Genomic DNA, 26839 nt, shown 5'->3' with positions numbered 1-26839 from the left:
CATCGACTTTCTTCTAGGTCTTTTGGGAGACGATCAAGCCGGATTTGTTGGGCTTTAATGTCTGGCTGCATGCTGTTTGAGATGGGTTGTTCTTTCATCACCTTGATTCTAAAGCTTCAAGGTGCCGAGTGTCCAAAAGATTTTAGGCCTATCAGTTTGATTAGTAGTGCTTATAACATTGTTGCGAAGAATCTCAGTGATAGGCTAAAGGTAGCGTTCCCCAATATTGTCGAATCGCATATGTGATTGCATTTTTTAAAACTTTTTTCAATTTTAAAAAAAAAAAAAAAATCGAAAAATAAGGAATTAAAAAAAATGTGAATATATATAAGAAATTAGGGAGAACTTTCATAAGTTAATAAATAACTAATTTTACATATTTAAAATACATTAAAGAAAAATAAAATCAATTAAACAATGAGTTAAACATCAAGTCATCAACATCCAGCAATATAATTAACAAGTATGAAGCAACAACAAAATCAACAAGCTATTCATTTATTATTGTAGAAAATGAAAATATAATTTACAACTTATACACAAATAAAATAATACTTAATGCTATATACATTGATCTATTTGCCATTGTCGCATTTGATCACCACCATCGTCATCATCATCGTCGTCATCGAAGTAATCTCCTTCTTCCACGTATACTTCATCTTCTTCTATTTCTTCATCATATGTATGTACTAATACTTCATCAATATCTAATGGTTGATATTGATCTTCAGCTTGATCATCGTCTCCTCCCTCTATCTCCTCAACCTATTCCACGGGCTGACCGTTATTACTTTGCCTCCTTCTCATTCGCCTTCGAGCGGAAGTACCTTCTCTAGGTGTCGATCCGCATGTAACATCTTCAACTTGGGCTCATATCAGCTCATTGCCGGCAAAAACTGGGTCCTCCATATGTACGAGCCACTCATTATCTGCATCCAACTCATCTAAGCATATAGGGTTATAAAAATGAGGCTTTTCTCGCCTACCCTGGAATCGTTCTCGCAATTTTTTATTGTATTAGACAAAGACCAAGTCGTTGAGCTTCTTTTGTTCAAGACGATTCCTTTCTTGGTGTGAATTTGCATGAAAGAAATTGCATTAGGCATTAGACTTGAACTTATTTATAAACCAAACTATAACATTTCCATTTTTCCAAACTTACGCCTCGAACGTGCTCCAATTGTGCTTGCAATCACTAGTAGAACACATGAGTCCAAAAATCCTCATAGCCAACTTCTTTACAGCTGGATCTTTCCTGTTTAGGTCCACTCCATAGGCAGCCCATCAGTCAGTTGAGAAAAACAATTTAAGTAGGTTAGATTTTGTTGATTAGATCGTAAAAAACTATTTATAAGAGAGTAAGAGTTTAAGATATTAGATAGTAAGACCTAAGAGACATTCATACTACTTACTGGGCAATTTCATTGTCCAATGTCTGATGATTATATCCCTTGAGAATATACCCCAACTCTTCGTATAGATGGTCAATAGAATTGAGATCGTCTTGTTCTTCTCTATCTAGAACCATTCTTTCCAACATGTCAATAAATCCAACCATATATATAGTTTGTGCTTCTACTAGATTGAGAGAAGTGAATAAATAGGTTGGGTTAAGGATGTAGGCAGGCGAATACAATGGAAATGATATTAAGTTGTCCCATCTTCTATTTATAATATAAAAAACGGGCCTGCAATCACGCTCTTTATAGTTAAAATGGTTCATTATTTTATTTCTCATCCTCTCCATCGCATATATATGTAACCCATTGGTGGCTTCTCATCTCTGTCCACCGATCACAAAACGGTAACTAAGGGCCTTTACCACTTGTGTTCAATTTTTTTTCAAAATGATGGTTTGTTGAACTTGCTTCCCTTTAGCCTTCCTTGACCAAGGTCCATTTGTCTAATCAGCCGACACTGCAAATCTTCCAAGTCCAGAATTTTTAAAAAAAAAAATCAATCAATCTTTGTAGTGTTAAGAAGGTCGTAACGAAATGAGTGACTGATGGACATAGCACGTTACACCCAATGTGTTTTCTCATTATATGGAGAAGAATCGCATGTTTATACATAAAGATTGTGATTCGTCTAGCCTTTGCAATTACTTTTAAGAACAACTTACCTATATCTTCTAATATAAGATCAACACAATGGGATGCGGGGTCTAAAATAAATGACGCCTCTTCTTCATAAGAAGACGACCAACAGTTACATACGAGGATGAATTGTTTGTAATTTACCTAGACAACATATTCCTTCCTCACTTCCTCAACTACACTATCTAGTAATTTAAACAAGTATTCTCTAGTATGAGAATGGCCCAATGCATCCACGGACTTCGAAAACATTGTCCCAACTAGACAATTCACCATATAGTTTATAAGAGTCCGACCGGATCTATTGGTCCATCTATCAGTCATGAGTGAACAACCACATGTTTTCCACGATTCCTTGTATTCGGTTATGAAGGATCGTGTATAATCAACCTCGACTTTGAGGCATGTCTCCCTTATTTCATGATATGAAGGAAGTTTAAGCTCAGATCCAAATTGACCTATGGTTTTAACCAAAACTTTGAAACTTTTTATTTTAATTATATTGAAAGCAATACCGGCTTAGTAAAACCACTTAGCAATATATTGAATAGTGGTTTTTCCATCTTTTTGTTTATATCAGTTTTCTAATGTTGTTTAGGCCAGCCCTTTGCCCCGACTCCTTTGGTCGACCATATCCTCAAGGTGTGGTCTACACCATCTACCCATGGGTCCATGCCCATGAGCTCTTTTCGAAGCCGGTGGTCTTTCTAGATTCTAAGGTATACCCATTCTTCGAGATCCTTCATAGGACTGGTAGGCAAGACATTCTTTTTTCTTTTCTTCTTCTTTTTTTTTTTTTTTGAGAGAGATAATGAGATATATATTAAAGAGAGAAAAAGAAACAAAAAAACAAATTTCCGCTGAGGAGGCGGAAACAAACTGAACTCCTAGAAATAGAAAATCAAAGTCTTTTAAAACATCTACTTGAACAGCCCATTCTATCAGCAAATGATTTGCTTTAGAAGCTACCACGACCGCGGGATTAGATACATTCCTGAAGCATCTACCGTTTCTTTCTTTCCAAACGGACCACCAGATTGCAAGAACCGCCATTCTCCATATTTGGGTCATGTTTTTTCCTATCCTAATCCCATGCCAAGCTTTCAAAAGGAGGTCCGCTAATTCCGGAAGACACCAGTTAATGCTGAAACGAGAAGTAAAATCTGCCCAAATGCTAGCAATAAAAGGACAATGGACGAGAAGGTGATCGACCGATTCTTCTTCCCCCATACAACATAAACAGATATTAGTTAAGATCATCCCTCTTTTCCTCAAATTGTCAATCGTTAGAATTTTCTTTTTACCAACCAGCCACCCAAAAGCCACTATCTTAGGAGGGGTCGAGTACTTCCAAATATGGTGAGAGAGGAGATCTTCTGAAGACCTGTGGTTAGAATGGATCAGCTTATAGCACGATTTGGCTGTAAAGATGGAGGATTTGTCCAATCTCCATATGATCCTATCTACATTCAACCGATTTGGATCAAATTTATAGATACGGTCCAGCAGAAGCCCGAATTCAGTAATCTCCCAGTCCTCAAGATTCCTTCCACACAGCAGATTCCAATCTATCTTCCCGGCCATAACCGAATAGCAATCGGCTACAAAAATGTCTTGATTCGGGGTAAGGCGAAATATGTTCGGATAGCTGTCTTTAAGGGGCGTTTCTCCTAACCAAGGATCTTTCCAAAACTAGATTCTATCTCCCTTGCCAAGCTCAAACACAACACCTTTGATAACCTCTTTTTTCATATGGAGAATACCCCTCCAGATAGCCGAGGCCCCATACGAGGACGAGTCCTTTAGTCCACCAGCCGCCTATTGAGGTACCGTACTTACTTTTGATGATCTTGTTCCATAGATTTCCATCTTCCATTCCTAATCTCCAAGTCCACTTTCCTAACAGTGCCCGGTTCATCATCTTTAAATTTTTTATACCAGCTCCCCCTTCTTTTATATGCTTACAAACCTAATTCCAATCAACAAGGTGAAATCTCTTCTTATCCTTCTTTCCATGCCATAGGAAGTCATGTCTAAGTTTGTCTAAGGAGACCAAAACTGAGACCGAACACCTATATAAGGACATAAAATATAGAGGTAAGTTGGAAAGAGTAGCCTTGATAAGGGTTAAGCATCCTCCAAGGATAGCGGCATTTCCATCTGGCAAGATATTTCTCGAACCTATGAATGACTTTATCCCATAAAGACTTTAGAGGCAGACCAATGTACAACGGAAGACCAACGTAAGTGGTCAGGAAGGAAGCCGAAGAGCAATCGAATATACCCGCAAACTCACTAACCTCTTCTTTCTCCATGTTAACCCCGAACAACTTAGACTTTGCCATATTGATGCTCAAACCAGACACAACCTTGAAGCAATAGATCGTTGTGCGTAAGTTATCCACCTTATCCAATTTGGCGTCAGAGAAAATCAGAATGTCGTCCGCAAATTGCACATGAGTTATCAAAGTGGGCATACCTTTCACACGAATGCCGTTTAGGATACCAGCATCTTGACCTTTGTGTAACATCCTGGATAGGGCCTCTCCTACTATGAGAAAAAGGAAAGGGCATAAAGGGTCACCTTGCCTTAATCCTCTCTAACTTTTGAAAAAACCTTTCGGGGATCCATTCAGGAGGACAGAAAAATGCGCTGAACAGATACACTCGCCAATCCACCTCTCCATTTATCACCACAACCCATCCGCTTCAACTGAATCCTGATCATAGCCATCTCCTCGCCAAGTTTTGTCTTCAGATCGAGTTTGATGAAGGAGCCTAAAAGAGCTGCCACTAAGAGAAAGAACTCATCATTCCATAGTTCAAGAGGGATACCCCAGACGAGAAACCATACATCTTCCACACCAAACATGGAAAATTCGTTCCATCTCTTCACACAGCAAACCGGACCTTTTGAATGCAGCGTTCCCGCCATGATGAAAATGTCCATATTAAGACCTGGGCTCCCCCTGATCCACAGTTCGTTATATCCTGTGGGTTTGATAATGTACATTTATGGATGGTCACCGCAACACTCGTCAATCCGGGATCTAACTTGGGAAATGGAAGTCCCTTCTCTCGTTCTCACCACAACCGTATCCTGCAATTCCTTTCTTGAGTTGTTAAACACTTCCTGATTAATTCGTATAACATTTTCCGATTATATTCCTTCCATGGGGTCTAATCTTTCTTTCTTCTTTTGTCCCTTGTCTTTTCTGTTTGGGTGTTTGGATGTTATGGGTCTTCTCCGTCTCTTTCGGTTTGACAAGCATGTCTCTGAAGGAGATTCCAGAAAGTTGAGGTCTGTGTGAAGAGTTTTTATCTGTAACCATCAGATTTTCCATGGATGATGAAGATGGTTGATGTGCTTCCTTTCGCTCTGGGCCATATCTCGCTCTTTGAACCAACAATCTTTTTCCACTGAAGCTTTCTCCATGTAGCATCTGTACCGCTCTAGATAGTTCTTCTTCTGAATTCATTCTGATCAGCGCAAATCCTCTGTAATATCCACTATTTCGATCCCTAGGCATTACGACGTCCATTACCGCGCCCGCACGCCCAAACACTCTCGAGAGGTTGATTGGGAGCCATCCTTCAGGATATCCCCTAACAAAGAGAGTTGGGTAGCTCGCAACATCTCTAACTCTCTTTGTTGTTTCTAATGTTTTTCCCTTTTTTCGCGATACCTGCATCCATTATTCTGACATCGTGGTTTCTACTCCCGTTTCCGTAATTTTCGTCATCTGCATCACCGTCATCGTCGGCAACGTCATTCCGTCGTTGTCATCATATCTGAATTCTTTCTTTCCGGCAAGGCATTCTTTGTAAGTTGGATCTGGAAAAGGTGAATGACCACGTTGATTGGTCTTTCCTTGTGTTCCCTCGGTTAGGTTCTCTTTCCGAGCCTTTAGGGGTCTTCATCAGGGGGATCCCCTTTCTCTTTTTCTGTTTTTGGTGGTGTTTGAAGCCTAAGCAGGATGCTAGTTAAAGGTCAATCTGCAGACCTCATATGCGGTTTTGACGTTGAGAATGTCCCCCAGTGCGTCAACCATCTTCAATTTGTTGTGATACCCTCATTTTTATGCAATGGTAATGCAACCATGGTGGACAATCTTAGGAAGATAATCAGACGTTTTGAAGTTGTTTCGGGTCTCAAGGTTAACTTGACCAAATGTGATTTGTCAGGATTCACTTGTTTGAGGAAGAGATGGCTTGGCCAGCTGGCACTTTCGGTTGCGAGGCCGGGACTCTTCCCTCTTCTTATCTAGGCTTGCCTCTATGCATGGGTAAGCCTGCCAAGCATCTTCAGGATTAGGTGAATGAGAGAATGGAGAGGAAGTGCTAACCATGAAAAAGAAAACTCCCGTCCTTGGGAGGTAGAATCACTCTGATAAAGTGGCCCTCTCCAATCTCCCTCTCTATTTTATGTTGTTATTCCAGTGCCCAAGTCAGTCCTTGATAGGATTGATAAACTTTGAAGGGAATTTTTATGGTAAGGAGGAGCGTCTAAAGGTAAGTTCCACCTGCTCAGTTAGGAGGAGGTTTATTGACCCTTTGCCAAGGGTGGTGCCGAAATTCATCGGCTTGATTATATGAATTTTGCCCTATTGGAGAAATGGGTCTAGAGATTCGAAGTTGAGGGAAGATGTTGGAGGTCCATTATTGCTGGCAAATACGGTTCACCAGCATTGGTTGGTGGATCAAGGAATCGTCTCTTTATCCAGCATCTCTCCTTTAAAAAGATATCGCTCGTATTGCTTCTACAGTGTTTTCTGGCTTGGGCTTTGCAGTAGGGGATAGGTCGAGTGTGAAATTTTGGGAAGATATCTGATGCGGGGATTCTTCGCTTTGAGATATTTGTCTTCTATGAACCGCCTATGATCTATTGCTGATGTTTCCTGATGTCCGGAATTGGGGATGATTGGATTCCTCATTGTCGTCGGAATTTGTCGAATTATGAATTTGATGACTTCGTGTTGTTTCTTTCTTGCTTGCAAGGGATCCAACCTTCTTCAGCAGTTAAAGACTCGTCAATGTGGCTTAAGGATAAATTAAGGATCTTTCCGCTATTCATTACACAACACAAGAATCCTGCCTCCAATTATCATAATAGCCTTGTCTAGTCCTATGGTGCTCCTAAAGTGGTGGCTTTTGCGTGGCTTGTTGTTAGAAACGAGATCCTTACCATTAACAATCTTCACAAGAGGGCAATGGTGTTCCCTAACATCTATCTTCTATCTTAGAGACGCGAAGTAGGTTGATCACCTGTTCATTCATTGTCCCTTTATTTCGATAGTCTGGTCCGTCAATATGTTCTCTTTCAGTGTTTGTTGGGTGAAGCCGAGTTCAATCGAGGGCCTTTTCCCTACTTGGCATTCCAGTGGGATTGGAAGGAAGGGTATGTCTCAATGGAGGGATACCCTCCTCGCTGTTCTGTGGTCGATCTGGAGCAAAAGGAACAATTGATATTTTCATAATACGAGTGGCTCATTAAGGGGGGTTATTAGTTGGGTTATTTTGTACATTAGGGATTGAGTGTCCTGAGTGGGTGTCTTCTTCGTTTTCCTTTATTTTGATTCATTTTGTTCTGTTGTTTCCTTTTTGGCCTTTTGGCTTTTAATAAAGTGCATTCTAAAATAAATAAACCATGTTTGTTGTTGATGCTTAATGCTTTTAATGGGAACTTCTTTTATTGATCATTATGTGATGGAAAATTATACATCTATCATAACGTTGATGAGCATTTATGGTTGGTGCTCCTAATTGTTGTGCAAAAACCCAAAAAAAAATGTAAGGCATCATGAAATGAAATGTGAGTTATTGTAACATAAGGATAAGGTGGAAGCAATTCCACATTCATTCATACAATTAAGGCTACATGAAATAGATGGCCTTGAATAATTCAATGACTGAGGTCATCAAGAAGAATGAAAATGGCTCCAGATGGGAGTGCATTAGTCTACAACAGAAAAGGAACTGAAAGCCAAGTTACGCCAGTTCCAAAAGTGAGCAAAATTAAAACATGTTGCCTGGTAAATTATAATTGTGCTCGTTCATGCAAAGTTGGAATACACACCTTGGGGATATCCAACAACAGCTACGGCTTCTTGCAGAAATGGAATGTCCCCAAGCTCCAGAAAATGCATCCCCTCCCAAAATTCTTCACTTTTAACAATAAGCAGAGCTAGATCACATTCATGTCCAATAGCTTGAACTTCTGCTCTGTACTTGGTAGGAGAGCCATGCTTTCTCACAAGAACAAACGTATGATCAGCAACTACATGAGCATTGGTAAGAATCCTTCGCCCAGGAAGAACAAATCCTACATGTAAATTAGTAAAACGAACAATCAGACAGGAACTAGAATCTAGGCATGATGAATTGATAACAAATTGGCCAAAACATGTTTTGCCAAACAGAAAGATTGGTAATCCTTTATTAGAACTACTGCCCTCATGTATTCATTGTTGAAGGAATGGGACTATCCATGTTTTGCATGGGCCTCCTGTTTAGCAGCAAATAGGAATCCATAAAAGGTAAGAAGTATAGTTCTCATGGGCAAGTAAACCAGTCCTTGATGCTAACTCACAAACAATGAGCAATGTAATGCTCACCCAAATTCAAACTACAAGTGGTAGGCAAAATAGTGTTCCTCAAGCCTCGAAATTATAAATACCAGGAAAGGTGGGGTCTAGCAGGCCTTAAATTACAAGTAATGCTACTTGTGGTGCATGCTCCACGGATTTTCCATGAAGGTAGTCCTCGCCATCAAATGTGTTCAGTGAGAGGACCATTGATATGGTGGGGCACAGTGTGGATGGGCCATATACAAAACTACAGTGATTGAACAATCCTATCCATTCGGTTGTTGTGAGTTTTGCCCTTTGGATATCAAGGGCTGCTCATCTTTGTTCAGATATGCGTCAATCACCTATTTGCAAGGATTGAACAAATAGGCAATTGAACATATTTGAACAAATTGGATACCCACTCCAATATGTTAAAACCAAACTACAAAACTACCCTCAATTAAGTTCAACAGGGGCATATTAAGGGAAAAAGGGAATAGGGAAAGAACATTATGATACTTCTCAACAGAGGATTCTACTGCCTATTGCTTTCAGTTTAGAAGTTGCAACTAAAAAATTACATGTTCTTTGCTGGTATATTTTTATTTAGGAATGATGCTAGGAGGCATCAGCGTCGCATGGTATTAAAAACCATTGATGGTATGGTGGAAGCATCAACCACCCCCATTACACAATACAGGGGTGAACCAGTCTGTTATAGAAATTTAAAAAGAAAATAAAAAAGAAAAAGAAGAAGATGGGCTGTATCGACTGATAAAAGACATATCAGTGCCAATGAAGGGCTGATACAGACCGATATGGCCATAAAGGCCCCCTTTTAAAAAAAAAATAATCCCAATTTCTCTCGTTTATCCACTTCTTTCATCATTTCAACCATGGAGGAAACTCATTTTAACTAGATCTAGCCTGTTTTGGAGATCAAAACACAAAATTTGAGTTGGATCCAACAAATCAAGAAGGAATGGATTATTTTGGAAAATAAAATGGAAAAAAGGGGTAAACCATCACGTTTCTCCTTTTTTTTCATCTTCTTTTTGTTGTACTTCAATGTAATGGGCTGTAAATCCTCTAAATCATGCTTGATTTGTGTTCAATTAGGGCCTATTTGATTGACTTTTAGCATGACAAGCTGAAATACACCGTTCTTATTAAAAGAATGGTCAAATACACCATTAAATACATGTTAGAAACACAAAACATGAAATGACAAATATTATTGTGTTTTACATTCTTTCCTATTTTGCCAACAATTTTTTCAGCAAACGAAAAAATTTGGCCAATATAGGTCCATCCCAAAAAAGAAGCAGATCCAATTATCAAGTGGACCATACCGTGAGAAAATGTGGTGACAGACAGTTAATGGGCCACAAAAGTTTTAGATTGATATTTGCTTTTTCCCTTCGTCGAGGCTTATGTAACCGTATCAACAGATTTGATGGCAAATAAGTACTATTGAGGAAACATTTAGGGCCTATTTGTTTCCCAAGTACAAAAGTAAAATGCTGTATATCTGTCATTATTACAAGTCTGATAGAAACCGAATGAAAATGCCTCCGTAATGGGAATTAGAATACAATATGGCTATACACGCATTGATTGTACTTGTGTCCGCATGCGTGCATTCGTGTGCGTGTGAGAGTGTGTGTGTGGGTGTGTGTGTGTGTGTGTGTGCAGATGGAAGGGATGCATGCGCGGTCCACCAACTATGCCATTGATCTGAAACATGTGCCAGTGGAGTCTGTCCGAAGGGACCAATATATATCCACGCCGTTCATCACCTCCACTAGATTATGGAGTGTCAAGATCCAATATCAGTGTCAAAATAGCTAGAGGTGGACATTGAGTCGAGTCAGACCGGATTGGGTCCAACTCGACTCGGTCCGAAATTTTCAAAGCACTGATCCGAACTCGATCTGATTCGGGACCAAGTTCGAGTCCTCTGACTCGATCCGATCCGTTGCACTGTTGGTCTGACCCGAACCGAGTCCGACTCGGTCAGGGAAACAGAGTCGGATCGGGTTGGGTACGGTTTGGATCTCTGTTTTATTTTTATTTTTTTTTGAAAATTTTAAAAAAATAAAAAAATATGATTTTCACCATTAAAAAATTCGTAGGGCCCACCATAACGTTTATTTTCCATCCAATCTATTAATAAGGTCACAACTACATGAATGAAGAGGAAAAACAAATTTCATATTGATCTGAAACTTCTGTGACCCCTAAAAGAGTTTCAATCGTAGACGTTCAACCCCCCACTGCTTTTTACAGTGTGGTCCACTCGATCTTTAGATCCGTCTTATTTTTCGGCTCAAGCCTTAAGACGAGCCCACCAAATGGATGGACGGTTTGGATATAACACACACCTCATGATGGGACCCATTGAACTTGCTGACGTCAATACACCACTACCTGGTGCGTGGTACACCTGCCAATCCTTATCTTCTTTCTTTCCTTGGAAATCGGATTGCGTACCGACTCTACTGAGTTACTCAGTAGTCAGTACACTCTTATCGTACTAAGTAAACTAAGTTGGGCGCCCACCTTGAATGCATGTGGACTATCCACACCGTCCATCCGCTTTTCCATCTAATTTAAGGGGTTAAGACCAAAATTGAAGCATAACCAAAGATCAAGTGAGTCATACCACTGGAAACAGTGGCGATAATGATTTCCACCGTTGAAACCTTTCTAGGCCCCACAGTGATGTTTATTTGTCATCCAACCTGTTCATAAGATCATACAGACATGGATGAAGGGAAAATACAAATATAATCTTGATCCAAAACTTCTAAAGCCCCCAAGAATTTTTCAACGGTAGACATTCATTTAAATTGTTTCCTACGGTGTGGTCCATTTGAACATTGTATATGCTTCATTTTTGGGCTTAAGACCTAAAATTATTTGTTAAAATGAATGGACAGAGCGGATGAAATACATAAATTATGGTGGACCCCACAAAGTTTACTCAATACGCTAAGCGTAGTGAGTTACTATGCAATTTGCTTACCTTTTCTTGTGTCAGAGGCTCATAGATCGGTGCTCGATGCACCTTGAGCCATGAGCTGAGACTTGAGAGGACAGATTGGCTACTCCCCCTGCCACCAGCCAATGGGTTGATGGTAGGTGCTCTGTGGACCTCACCATGATATATTTATTTCATCCATGCCATCCATCTATTTTTCTAGATCATTTTATGGTATTAAACCAAAAATGAGGTATATCCCAATCTCAAGTGGACAACATTACAGGAGACAGTGTTGAATGAACATTGATCGGATCCCGGTTCAGATCGGTCCGGATTGGCCACTGATCCGAACTCGACTCGATGTACGATCGGATCTGAGTGGGCCTACTCGATCCGACCCGATCCTGGCCTTCGGTTCAGATCAGATCGGGTCGGATCCATCGGATTAGGTCGAATTCTGCCCAACTCTAAAAATAGCTGCTAGATTGAAGCAAATGGATTGGCCTACAACCAATGTTTTAAATATCTTTTTTTTTTTGTTTGAAAGATCACTAAAAATTCATTAGAAGAAAGAAAACAAAAACAGGAAAAGGCAAGCAAAAAGCAACAGAAAACAAAGAACAAAGCAAAACCCAGGAAAAAGAGACGGTCCGCCGAGAAGGTGGACCTTACAACACAGATAAAAGGAAAAAATCAAAATTTCTAAAGCTATCGTGAGACGCAGCCCACTCAACGAGCAAATGTTTAGCGTGACCGATAACACTGTTCACCGGATGAGAGATGTTATCAAAGCATCTGCTGTTTCTTTCTGTCCAAACGGCCCACCAAATTGCAAGAAGCGACATCCTCCATAGCCGCTTTGACTGCTTGCCCAGGCTAACCCCATACCAGGCATGGAGGAGAAGATCAACTGAAACCGGATTACACCAGCTTATCCTGAAGCAATGCAGAAAATCTGCCCACACAGACGCTATGAACGGACAGTGGAGAAGGAGGTGATCGATAGTTTCCTCGTCCTTCATGCAACAGAAGCAGATGTTGGCCATCGGCAATCCCCTTTTTTTTCAGATTATCAATCGTCAGAATTTTTTTGTGCCCCACGAGCCAACCGAACACCAGAATTTTTGGGGGGGGGGGGGCCCACATCTCCAGATAAGGGAGGACGGAGGAGAAAACGTGGAAAGAGAGGAGGATAGCTTCTGATAGAAGGACTTGACGAAGAACACACCCAATTTATCCTATCTCCACTTGATACGATCAGCAGATGAAGGATCCAACTTGATACTCTGAAGCTTTTGAAGAAGATCAACGTAATCGGAGGCCTCCCAGTCCTGTAAGTGTCTTTTGCAAATCACATTCTAGACTGTCTCTTCATCAGATGTTGTAACGCAGCTGTTGATGGTGATTTCATTGCTCGGGGCTAGCTGGAAAATAGAAGGATACTGGTCTTTGAGGGGAGCTTCTCCCAGCCATGTGTCTTCCCAAAACCGAACTCGATCTCCCTTCCCTGGATCGAAGGCAACTCCTTGAAGCACCTGCTTGCGCATCGACAAAATACCCCTCCAAATAGCTGAGGCTCTGTAGGAAGAAGAGGGCTTAGACCACTAGCCCCTAAAGGAACTCCCATATTTATATTTGATTAGCTGATTCCATAGGCTGTCATTCTCCGTCCCAAGTCTCCTAGTCCATTTTCCCAAAAGAGCACCATTCATCGCCTTGAGGTCCCTTATGCCTATGCCCCCATTTTTAAAACTACAGCACACCTGCTTCCACTTCACAAGATGATATTTACTTTTGTCAGACTTGCCGTTCCAGAAGAAATCCCGCCTCAGCTTATCGATCGACTTCAAAATACTAGGAGGGCATCTGAAGAGGGACATGAGGTGCACAGGCAGATTGGACAGGGCCGCCTTTATGAGAGTGAGCTGACCGCCTCTCGAGAGAAAACGACACTTCCATTTGGCCAGATAGGATTCGATACGATTGATCACCGTGTCCCACGCAAACTTGGGGGGCGCCCCTGTACATAGAGGGAGGCCAACAAAGGAGGAAGGGAAAGAGGCCGCTGCGCAGCCCATCTTTAGAGCATAATCTGAAACCTCGTTAGGCTCTATATTGATACCGCATAATTTTGATTTGGCTAGATTTACTTTCAGACCTGACACCACCTCAAAGCAACGAATGAGAGAGTGTAAGTTATCCACCAGCGCAGACTCTGCCATGCAGAAAATAAGAGTGTCGTCTGCATATTGAATATGGGAGATTGGCTTTGGCATGCCATTTATTCTGATACCACTGATGAGACCTTCCTCTTCTCCTTCATTCAACATTTTGGAAAGGGCCTCTCCAATAATGAGGAAAAAAGGTGGGGATAGAGGATCACCCTGCCGCAGGCCATGCGAGCCTTTGAAGAAACCTTTGGGGGATCCATTTAGAAGAATGGAAAAGTGAGGTGAACTGATACACTCCCCCATCCACTGTCTCCATTTTGCACCGAAGCCATCCTTCTAAGCATGTACTGCAGAAAATCCCAATCGACGTGGTCGTAAGCCTTTTCGATGTCCAGCATGCACATTAGAACTTTGGAGTCGGCTTTGTGAGCAATCCAAACATTCATTAGCAATGTTTTAAATATCTTTATCGCGTAATGTTAGAGATACATATCGATTATCGCATGGGATATATCGGTTGTATCGCGTAATGTATCGCTGATGTTGGGAAACATGGGAACATTGGGAGCATTGGTCGAAATTTTCAATGAAACTTTAGGGAGAGTTGAAAAAGACATCAATACACACTTAGAAATCAAAACATTACAAAAACAAAAGTGCAAATAATAGGGGTTTCCTTTGTATGGGGTCCTAATATATGCATTTTCCAACTGAACTGATGCAAGTATATCCAAAGTTTATTCATATAATTTATAAACGTAAGAAGACATATATAGAAACCCAAGCAATACATTCAAAAGCAAAAGAAGAATCACTAGATCATGTTACATGCATGTTTAATTTTGTGTTTGGATACAAAGATTGCAACTGATTTACGAGAAATTGAGAAATTTAGATTTTTTCTCAATTTTCTGCAACTTGACCCATCTCCCCCAAATCTCAAAATCGAAGTTCCAATGATTTTTCACAGAAAACATGAAGAATTATAGATTTGTAATCATTTGACACTGGTTTAACATGATTTACAACAAAAACATGGATCAAAAACTGAAAATGCTCATTGGATCGAATAGGTGGGAAATATCGGCACTACCTGTGCGTTTCATATTGCATATGTGGGATACATGATATATCGTGGGATATATCGGTTGATATCGTCGATATTTAAAACATTGCCTGCAACAAAGATGTTGTTTGCATGGGATGTATAACCCAGTGCCGACCAAATTACCTACATATGAAGAATGTAATAAAGAAAATCTAGGAAAAAGAGTCCAGCATAGTTAGTTACAGTTCAAAAAAATTATATTGCTCAAGCGTATGAGCAAAAGAAACAGTCCAAAAGTAGTTTATAGCTCAAACGTAGGAGCCAATGTTCGACCACAAACCCAAAATATGATCACCATATGTTCACTACTTCCTGTGCAATTGGATACACCCCATATCATATCATTTTAGGGCCTGGCCAACACAACCCGATACCAATATTTAAAACCATGCTTCATGTGGTTTCATGACATGGCATTTCTGTGCAGTAATCAGGGTCATTAAAATAATGAGTGCAAACGTGACATCCAAACTCAACAGAGAAGGTGCATATACAAGTGAAGGGCATGGAAGAATTTGGGAAACTCAATAGTTGTTAAAGGTTCGAGGGGGAAAAAGTCCTTCTAAGAGGTGTGGAACCCAGCACAACCCAAGTATGGGGCCCACACCACTTCTAATTTTTTGGGGAAATTGGGGCATGCACCACTTTATTTTTTGGAGATTTCCCAGGGCCACAGACAGTTTCCCCACATTCCAAGGAGTTATGCTTTTAGAAGTGGTCCCCGGAACATAGAAAATGTTTATCCGCATCCCGCACTACATAAACATTAATCTCCACTTTTGGCTTCCAATATCCAATTTCCCAAATCTTAGGGTCCATTTTGAAGCCCTTCTAGTCAGCTTTCCAATGAGCATAATTTCAATTCAATCCAATTTCCGGGCACGAAGTTGTGAGCGGAAAACCAAAAGGTACACAGAAATCAGTCGACTGTAGCGATGTGGGAAGTTAACAAATTCCACATATTCCTAATCTCTAGGAATTTCAATCCCAAACCAAATCCAACTCCTGAGCACCAAGTGATGCAGACATTCGAAGCGCACCCTTTAGAGTGTACTAGAGGACGCGTCGCCGATAGAGTACCGGAGCGGAGGAGTTGATGTGGATGAACGTTGGGTCCATCAGACCCATTTTCTGATGCACTATGAGTGCAGGAGCGGTATGACCGCAACATGAACGTAGGCCCATGGGTCGGATTTCACACCCTATCGCACAAGTGTTTTTAGTTTTAGGCTTTTTTTCTTTTTTTTTTTTGTTATTTTCCTTGTTTTCAAGGCCTTTAGTGCACTTTTTACTTTTTTCATCTTTTTTGTTATTTTCCTTGTTTTTAGGGGCTTTAGCGCACTTTTACTTTTTCCATGGCTTACATATACACTATGAGAAACCCTATTTTGATAGAATGAAGAAGAATTCGTATGTTTTTTTACTCTTATATCAAAGATATTAGGGTTTCAGGAATGGCCCTTGGGTGTTGAGGATTCTACCCCGGTTTCAAGTTTCCTTCTTCATAAATCTTCGAGATGCAAGAAAAGGTAAGAATCATCCGCCTTCTTTTCTTTTGATGACAAAGGATCTATACTTTCTTTATCTCGAACCCTCCCTGCTTCATCACTTTCGTTCCTCTGGACATTCCCTTTTGGTTTAAACGGAAAACAGGGATAGCTGGTTAGTAGAATCAGATCCAAACTTGACCGTGGACTAACTTATGCTAGATCTGGGATATCCTCATATCCCTAAGTCCTCCCTTTTTACTATTTATGTGATTTTATACTAAGGGGCATGATCCTGACGGAATGATCTCATATCTGTGTTGAGATTTGCCTAATCCCTTTGATTGAAAACAGTTGGTTGATTAATTTATTTATTTGAATCTCGCCATCCTGATTATACATGCATCTAGGGTTAGGCCATTACATGTCCCTGCATCACCAAGTTACCCGTTTTATAAAACCACCCTCCTCTTTTTTTATAGAGATATAAAACTACCCTTGTGAAACCCCAAATATATACCTTCCAAGTCATAAGATCCTTACAAGTATTCAAATCCCAAGCCTTTATAAACTTCCCTCTATCCTAACTGCCACTTAATTCCCTACAATTTACCTCCAAAACTCCCAATCAACAACCCATAAGTAGTCACATGTAACCCACTTTTTAGAGCACCCACCTTATTCTTCCAAATTACAACTCTACCACCCCTAAGCTCTATTACCCATAAGTTGTCACATGTCACCCGCCAATTAACTGGCTACCTTTAGAGCACCCACCTTCTTCCTAATTACAACTATGTCACCCCAAACTTCGATAAATAGAGGCCTCTCTCTAAAAGAGAGGTATTGACTCTTGAAACCTATAACATAAGAACTAACTTCAACACTTGGGCAATTCTCTTGAAACCTGTAACATAAGAACTAATCTGCTTCAACACTTGGGCAATCTTTTGTAAGAATTCAGAAAAGAGAGAATTTTAAAAAATAGAGAAGAATGAGAAGATGGGTGTGTGGACTACAAGCTTGAGAAGCTCTTCCCGCTAGATGCTAAGGAGTACAACTCTCCTCATTGGAGTGATGAACATTGGCTCTGGTAGCCTCTAGGAGGTGAAGTATTCTCTTGTTCTCCATCACCCCTCAATTCTCTTCAAGATCAACTCAAGATTAGATCCTCCTTACAGAATCTTGCACATCAAAGGGGATCAAACTCAAGTTCAAGCTCAAAGTCAATTCAAATTGGACATCAAGCCATCTAGACAACCAAAAAAACAATATTCCAGAAGCTCAATATACTACATCCTAAATCCATCCTCTCCTCAATCCATCTATTTTCCTTCCCGCCCTTCATATTCTATTTCCTCTTCTTCTTCTTCTTCCTTTTTATCATTTTTAAGGCCAACTTCACCATTTTCTTCAAATTCCTTTTCTCAGAATTGCAATTCTCTCGAAGCAGAGATTGCGTTCTTACGTAAGTGAAGGGTGCCTAACCCCTTTCCTTCTCCATAATAGAAGCCTTTGCCTAGAAACCTCTAGTTCACAGCTAGTTGAGGAGTCAATTTCTGCGAAGTTCACGACTAGTTGTGGAGTCAATTTCTGGGAATTATTGATGACGATGCATATTTTGTCACTACCGCTGAGGCAAAAAGGAAAAAAGAAAGAAAAAAGGAAAAAAGAAAAAGAAAAACTGGGAACCTCTGGTTCACGACTACTTGTGGAGTCATTTATCTGAAGTTCATGACTAGTTGTGGAGTCCATTTCTGCAAAGTCCACGACTAGTTGTGGAGTCACTCTACCTTGGCTCGAATGGTTGGTTCATCCACATATATTTAACTTTTGAATGAGTTAATTATTTGGAAAACTTATGTTAGATGGGTGCCAACCAATGTGATACCAATATAATGTGCATCCACATACCTTTAACTTTCAACTGAGTTAATTAATTTGGAAAACTTATGCCAGATGTCTACCAATGTGATACCCATCTAACATACATCCACATACATTTAACTTTTGACCGAGTTAACTAATTTGGAAAGCTTTTGTTAGATGGGTGTCTACCAATGTGACAAATATCATCGAGATTTTGAAAATCTCATGATATTTCCAGGGAATTCATTAAACAATATTATCATGAGAATATCATGAGATTTTCAAAATCTCAGGATGTTGTCAATGCAATTCTAAGTGATCCACCTTATGAAATTGTGCAATTTCATAAGTGATCGCGCTGGTTTTTTTTAATTTAAAAAAAAAAACTGAAAATTTTCAAAAAAAAAAAATAAATACTAGAAGCAATTCAATTTGTTTTTCTTATCTATTTCATTGTAAATTGTGTAATTAGTAGTTGGTACCTACTACCTAGGGGTGTACATTGAGTCGAACTGAGTCGAGCTGGCCTTAGCTCGACTCGGCACGACCACTAGCTGACCTAAGCTCGAACTCGGCTCGGCTCGGTCCTCGAGCCTACTGGCCAGCTCGGCTCGGTTTGGTCAGCAACTCGGGCCAGCTCAAGCTGAGTTTGAGCCAAGATCGAGCCGAGTTCGCCATTGAGGCATTTTCACAAACACCTGGACTGCAACTTCAAAATCTCACTGTTTTACAAACAGAAGCAATGGTTTTACAGGTATTTTATCAAACACCTTCTAAGCAACATAAAAACCAAGAAAAAAAAAGGGTATTTGTTTCATGTACATACCTTCCTTGCCACCAGCCACACTTCGTTGAGTCATTTCATCAAACACTTGGTGAGCAACATCAATAGCAAAGTAACCGAGTCACCGACTGGTTCGATCCGAGTTCGATTTGAGCTGGGGCTAGCTCAAACTCTGCTCGAACTCATTTTCGAGCTAAAAAAATCAGCTCGACTCGGCTCGAACTCAACTTCGAATCAAGTCAAATCGAGCTTTTTCAAGTCGAGTCGAGTCGAGCGAGCTAACCGAGCTCGGTTCGTGTACACCCCCACTACTACCTAAGCTATAATAAGCTAATAGCTAACAAGTAACAAATAACAACAAGTCAACAACTTATTAAAAATTTAAATTTTTTATTGAGAAATGAAATCTTGAAGAATGAAGACTACTATATACATTACAACTTAGAAATTACAAATTTATAATACAACTTACAGTTACAAGTTATAATTTACAAAATATACAAACTATTGTATACATTGATCCCTCTCCCGTTGTGGCACATCACCAACATCATCATCGTCAGAGTCATATCCTTCTTCAATGTACACTTCATCTGCTTCCATTTCTTCATTTGTTCGCACAAGTTGCTCATCCACATCCAATGGTCAAGCATCTTCTTCTTATGCTTCTTACATTTCAATCTCATCTTCATGGCCTTGACTGCTTCTAGACCTCGTGCTATTACTCATCCCTTTTTTTGCCCTTGAGAACCTTTGCTAGGTCTCGATCCAAAAGTGGCATCTTCGACTTGGGCCCATGTCAGGGACTCGCTTGCAAAGACTAGATCCACCGTCTCCACAAGCCACTCACTGTTTGCCTCCAAATCATATAGGCAGATAGGATCATAAAAACTAGGCTTTCCTCGCCTAACATGGAATCGTTCCCGCAGCTTTTGGTTATACTAGACGAAGATTGGGTCATTGAGTTTATTTTGTTCGAGACGATTTTTTTTTTTTTGTGTGAATCTGCATAACATTCAGAATTGTCAATTAAAAGTGAATTAGCATTGAGTAGATGATGGTATTTTTTTAACAATTAGTGAATTGAAAGTGAGTTATACAACTTCAACTTACCGGCTCGAATATACTCCAGTTGCATTCGCAACCGCTAGCAGAGCACATAAGGCCAAGAATTCTGATGGCCAGCTTTTGTAGTATCAGCGACTCAGCTGTGTAAATAAGTTTAAGTTAGACACTTGAATTTCTTACATTGTAAGTTCTAACTTGTAAGAAGTAAGAACAACTGTATTCATACTTCGTAAAAGCGCATACTTATTAGGCAATTTCATAGTCCTATGCGTGACAATTACGTCTCTGGAGAAAATCCATGCACTCTTCATGTAGAAGTCCAGCTCTTGAGAAATTCTATCCTGCTCTTCTTTATTTGGAATTATTCTTTCTAAAACATCAAGAAAGCTTACCATATGGGCCGCCAATACCACAGTCTGATCGGTGGACGCAAAGAATACGGCCAGATTAAGAATGTAGGTAGCCGAATACAATAAGGATGACATTTGGTTGCCCCATCTACTATCTATAATATTTAAGATGGGCTTGCAATCGCGGTCTTTATAGTTGAAATTGTCCTTGATTTTGTTTTTTGCCCTCTCCATTGCATCATAGATATAGCCCATGGGTGACTTTTTATCACCGTCCACCAATCACAAGGGTTCTAACGATTTTAAGGAATTTATCACTTAATTCCGAAATGAATGGGAAAGAATAGTTTGTTGGACTTTCCTTCGGCCTTTTTTTACCATAGCCCATTATTACAATCTGCCGACACAACAAAGGTTCTAAGCTCAGATTTCTTTGAATGTAATATTTGTAGTAGTGTTAACAAGGCTGTTGCGAATTGAGTCACAACTAGACGAAGCAAATTACATCCAATGTGCCCTCTCATGTGATGGAGAAGAAGGGCATGTTTATACATAAAGATTATGGGTCTCCTAGCCCCGACAATTACCAATATATATATATATATATATAATCTACCTACATTTTCTAATGTTAAATCAATACAATTTTCCACACATAGGGTCCAAAATAAACGTCGCATCTTTTCTATTAGAAGGTAATTGACAACTACATAAGAGGTTGCGCTGTCCATGATAACATGACAACATATTCCTCTCCTACCTCTTCAACTAAACTATCTAACAATTTGAATAAATAATCGGTCGTGTGAGAATGGGTCGATGCATCCACGGACTTTAAAAACATTGTTCTAATTAGATAATTTGCAAGAAAGTTTATTAATGTCTAACCGAATCTATTGGTCCATCCATTGGCCATTCGTGTATAACTAGTGTTTTCGATATTGTTGTAGCGTAACATGTAGCATACGCTACGTAGCATAGCATAGCGAAAACGCTACGTAGCGTATGCAATAGCGCAAGCTACAGTGCATGTAGCGGAGCGTAAATAGCATAAGCCCACCTGAAATCTCTTTTTTTTTCAAGTGTTTTTTTCTGTGTTAGTTTAGCACCTATTTTTAAATGGTGATGACTTATACCTATGTCACATGACACTACATTAAACTAATCTAAACCATCCAAATTGTGGTCCATATCGTGGATAGATCACTTGGATCAATATGGACCATCCAAATTGTGGTCTATATCATGAATTTGTGATGTTTCAATTTTAAAAAAGTCACACTTAGAGATGTCTAAAGTTAGAGAGAGAGAGAGAGAGATTTTGTATGGAAATAAGTGGTTGATGATCCAAATTCATAATTAAGAACTAATGGAAATTATGCATTTTGTAAATTTTATCGTATTTTCTATTATTTTAATTAAAAAATATTAAGGATTGTGTAGCTTACGCTATGCTAGAGAGGGCCAAACGCCACACTATACACTACACGCTATTTAAAATACTGCGTATAATCATAGATTTTCTAACTCTCTTTTTATTTAGAGATAAAGTTTCGAATAAACTCAACCTCCTTTTTAGAAAACTCTCCCTCACTTCATGATAGGATGGGCGTTTCAATTCAGGTCTAAATTAACATATAGCTTCCACTATCACCTTAAAGCTCTTTAACTTTACAATGTTGAAAGCTACACCAACTTGGTACAACCACTTTGCAATATATTAAATTGTGGTTTTCCTATCCCTTTGCTTATAACGATTTTCCAAAGTAGTTTGGGCGAGTCCTTTGCCCTTGCTCCTTTAGTCAACCACATCATCAGGATATGATCTACACCACCTATCCATAGGCCCAAGCCCACGAGCTCTTTTGGGTACCGATCTAAATTGCCCCATGAACATAGATGGTGTAGAAGCATCGAAATAAAAAAACATTTATATCCTCATACACTTCTCTTTCCATAAACTCTTCTTAAATAACTGTGGTGTCATGTCTTTTTCAAGCATGTTTGTCCATACACTCTATAATTTCCTTACGGGTATCTGGAGTAACATTGGGACATGCTCTTGCATTTGATCTCGATGTGTACATTTCAAAGTATCCTTGATATTATCTGTATCTCCAACTTAGCGATACCGGTAACACCGGTAGCGCCGATACCGATACTTCGAACATTGGTGTGCACAAGGTGTTGCTTGTGCTGATTAATACTACCGGAACTTACAAACCCGCATAAATCACATGCTATTAAAGACTTTTCGGCAGCACTACGATAGTGCCCATACTTCCAAACTTGGGTCATTTGACTTGGGTTTAAAATAAGAAGATTGGGAAGAAGACATGATGATGAGATTTGATGAATTGAGTCAAGTAGTTAACAAAGTAAAGATTTAGAGAATTAGATAGTAGAAGTAACTAGTAAGTACTACTAACTACTAAGTAGTGTATGAGTAAGACAATTAGACAAACGAATAAGAATTTGAGAAATAACAATAGGCTATAGCTGGTAGTTAAGTATAATACTTTTGTACTATTAATCTACTATTAGCCCATTAGACTATTATTATATTAATAAAAAACTTCAACAAAGAGAGAGGGGGGGAGAGTCAATATAACGGAGTTACAATTACAGAAGTTGTAAGAGAGAGAGGGAGGATTGTGGTGAGAGAGAGAGAGAGAGAGGATTGTGGTGAGAAAATAGAATATGGGAAAAAAATTAGGTCTCCAGTCTTTAGTCTTGAGTCTTGAGAGTTCAGAGTTGAATATGAGGCTTAAATCTTGATTAGAGAAGACTCTTGATTCCTCAAAGTCTTGAACTCTAGTGATGAACCTCTCTTGAGAGTTGGGTCTTCAATTCTTGAATCTTGATCTCTTCAAGCCAAGTGTTGAATGTCTTGATTAAAGAAATAAATAACAATAATACAAGTGTACAATACACAAAGAAGGAGGAGGAGGAGGAGGAGGAGGAGAAGGAGAATGTTAGAACTTGGAAACTTAGAATGCTAATAAAAGAAAGAAAGTAAAAGAAATGGTATAGATTGGAGAATGAGAATGAGACTTTGCAAGAAAGAAAGTGAAAGAAGATAGATATGAGAAAGAAAGTAAAAGAAAAGACATAGATTAGAGAATGAGAATGAGACTATGAGAGAGAAGGTGAAAGAAGATAGACAAAGATGAGAGAAAGAGAGTAAAGAAAGAGCAGAGAATGAGATATATAGATTAGAGAGTGAGAGTGAGAGAAGAGGATATTAAAATGATTATTGAAGCCTTGAATCTTGGCTTAACAGTGGCCGTAACGGTCACCACCATTACCGATACGGGTATTGGCCATAACGGCCGATATGGGGGCGTAACGACCGTTATGACCCTTGTAACGGTTGAAAATTTTCTTTTGCCCGAAAAATTCTGAAAAAATATCTAGAAAATCAAGAATAATGTAAATATTTCAAATATGTAATCATTTTTTTTTTTATTTTGAACATGTTTATGGTAGTGTAATGGTCCACTCTTTGGTGAGAGTGTTGTATCGGGCCGTCTAGTGAATTGTTTAACATGATTATGTCTCTAATATTTACACATCACAGTCAAGCATTAGAACTAGAAATCAGAAAAAGGCATAAATACTGCTTTTTTAATTTTTTGAAAAAAAAAAGGCCCTTGGAGATTCTATTCGCTCAAATCACTTCAATTTACAGTTTTAATCTTAAAAGCTACAGTAAGAGTGGTTGAAATCTGTTGTAAAATGAAATAGGAGAGTTTTAGAATGAGAAAAGTGAAAAAGAGGAGAAATTTGAATTTAAATATATATATATATATATATTTTTTAAAGTAATCGTTTTTTTACCGTTATTGGAGTAATGGTCGTTATGCCCTGTAACAGTCGTTATGCTCTGTAACGGCCTTTACGACCACCGTAACGGTTGATAGGGTCTCAAAAAACTAATTGCCCCTTTTCACCCCGGTATCGCATAACGGTCATGACCGTTACCTATACATATCGGCCTTTACGGGCGTATCGTAACGGAGACGGAACACCTTGGTCAAAACACTGAGAGACAGAGAGAGTGATTAGGCCTTCAGAGTGAGAGAGGGATGTTGTGCGGGATGCCTTGGATTCTACCCGTTTGTGAGTCGATGTAGAGGTCAGTCAGTTGGACCGACAGACTATCGGTCTGACCCATAGAGTGCAAGTTTTCTCAAGAGGAGAGCATGTTTTGTCAGTCCGATTGACAATGCCATTGGTCCAACCGACATACTCTGATTTAGTTACGCAGTTTTACGGAAATCAAGGTATTTAAGCTTAATTGCAATTAGAGCTTGGAAATATGAGTGTTTTCTCTCTAAGGACAAGGGTTTTGCAAGGCGAGAGGTTTTCTACACTTGTAAGGGCTTGGAAAGGGATTTGCTCAAGGGGTTAGGGTTTTCCAAGGTGTGCATCGCAAGAGGAGATTGGGTGATTCTGTAATCGGAGAGGTGAGTGGTGTAAACTCTAAGGCTTTTGATTATAGTGGAGATCTCTGACGCTTTGCCATTGTTTTTCCTGCGAGGGTTTTCCACGCAAAATCGGTGTGTTTTGTGTTTGCTTGATTAATTGTTTTGGTTATTCTAGTTATCGTGATTGTTCTATCTTCATTGAATGCCCTTTCGCAAAGTGTACGGATTAATGGTATTTTTGATCCGAATTTCTAATATCTAGGGTTGATCCAGGTTTGTTGTGGCTCGGAATTACATCATAGGGGTGTGAGATAAGAGTCGGTTAACTTCAACAACGGAGAGTATTAGAGAGAAATAGGAAACCAATATTGCAAATGGAGAGGAGGGAAGTGCCTTCTTATAGAGAAATGCACCAAATTTTCAAAAATAAAAATAAAAATAAAAAATAAAATTGTGTCCAACGGTCAGATTTTTAGTTGTTGGAAGGCATAGAAAACATATGTGATTGCATATGCCATTATGCCACGCATATGCAGCATATTGCCATATATGATTGCATATGGTCCACATGGCATATGCAACCATTGCATATGCCATGTGGGCCATAATATGCAATTGAGCACATGAAAACAACTGAGATTCTCAGCAGTTTTTAATTTCCTGGGAAATTATCACAATTTTATGAAGTAATATCTAAAATTTTAAATAAGTTCATTTTTATCCACATTTTCAACTTTTAAATTCATTTATCAATTTCTGATAAACAGTTTCTTCATCTATCGTGAGAGAAACATACACATCTGAAAATCTCCCGAGAAATTGACAAGAATGAGATTGGTCGCTAAGGCCTCTGCACATTTAATTCCCATAAACGAGAAATCAAATGAATGGGTATTGCTCCAAAAAGAGTTTCCAAAGAGAAAGGGGGGGTTCTCACCGGATCCCATGGTCTCGCGCTGGGATTTGTTCTGCCATGGGAGGAAGTAGTTGGGGCTGCTCGAGACTGTGAAAATCTTCACGACAGAGTCGAGGGCGAGATCAACAGCGGCGTAAGCATCGGTGTAGCGGTGATTGGGGTCAGAGGATTCTTCATCAGCTGCCGCTGCTGCTGCTACTGAAATGGGGGAGCATTTACTAGTGGTGGTGGTGCTGTTGTCGAAGAGAGCAGCAGTGGTGGAGAAGAGAGAAACAGAGGGATGAGAAGGTGAGAGAAGAGAAGGAGAAGGGAACAGGATTGGGTTGGGAGAAACAGGGAGAGGTGAATGAGAGAGAAGAAGAATGCGGAAAGAAGAGAGCTTTCGAAATGTTCGGATCGAAGACAACGAGATCATGGCTTCTCTTTTATCTCTCTTTGCTGAGAGAGAGAGAGAGAGAGAGAGAGAGAGAGAGAGTTCTCTCTGAAGGTACTGAGAGAGCGAGTTTCCCTTCGACTTCTCTCTGAAGGTACTGAGAGAGCGAGTTTCCCTTCGACCCTTCGCTGTTGGAAGGGGAGGGTTTAGGTTTTCTGTATGGCGGGCTTTCTCATTGCTACAATAAATCCCCGCGCATTGCAATGGAAAACCACTGCGTGACATATACGAGGCTTTTACGAGTAAAAAGACTATACATGCATGAAATCCACCCCGTCCATCATGTATAATACTCCATTTTAATCTTTGATCCCAAAAATCAGGCCCATCCAACAGTTAATTAGGCCACTCCATGGATAATTATCTCTAAACCTCTAAGTTCAGGTGTTATGGCACATCTTAATTTTGAAATAGCTTGGTTTCTTGGGAGGCTATCAGCTTCGTGGGGAATGTTAGATGAATGGACTAGATTAAATATGCACAGCGCTGTGGACCCTCACAAATGCAAAACAATGGTAGCCGTTCCATATCAATTGTTTCCTACGGTGTAGCCTACACTACTTCTAGTT

The 26839-nt window shown here is 39.6% G+C and overlaps 1 protein-coding gene across 2 annotated transcripts in view; it reads right to left on the bottom strand.

Moving 5' to 3' along the window:
• Positions 1 to 26344, bottom strand: part of LOC131246065 (protease Do-like 10, mitochondrial) — a 100253-nt gene extending 73909 nt beyond the window's left edge. For both annotated transcript variants that reach the window (XM_058245924.1, XM_058245925.1), the window contains exons 1-2: positions 25859 to 26344; positions 8176 to 8421 (exon numbers count right to left, since the gene is read on the bottom strand). In XM_058245924.1, coding sequence (XP_058101907.1) covers positions 8176 to 8421; positions 25859 to 26252 — 640 coding nt within the window. In that variant the 5' untranslated portion in view covers positions 26253 to 26344. The remainder of the gene's footprint in view (positions 1 to 8175; positions 8422 to 25858) is intronic.
• Positions 26345 to 26839: the final 495 nt, after the last annotated feature.

This window comes from Magnolia sinica, chromosome 5 (assembly GCF_029962835.1).
Source record: "Magnolia sinica isolate HGM2019 chromosome 5, MsV1, whole genome shotgun sequence".
NCBI lineage: Eukaryota > Viridiplantae > Streptophyta > Magnoliopsida > Magnoliales > Magnoliaceae > Magnolia > Magnolia sinica.
Note: the sequence above shows the minus strand (reverse complement) of the source record. Positions and strands in the feature narration are given on the sequence as shown.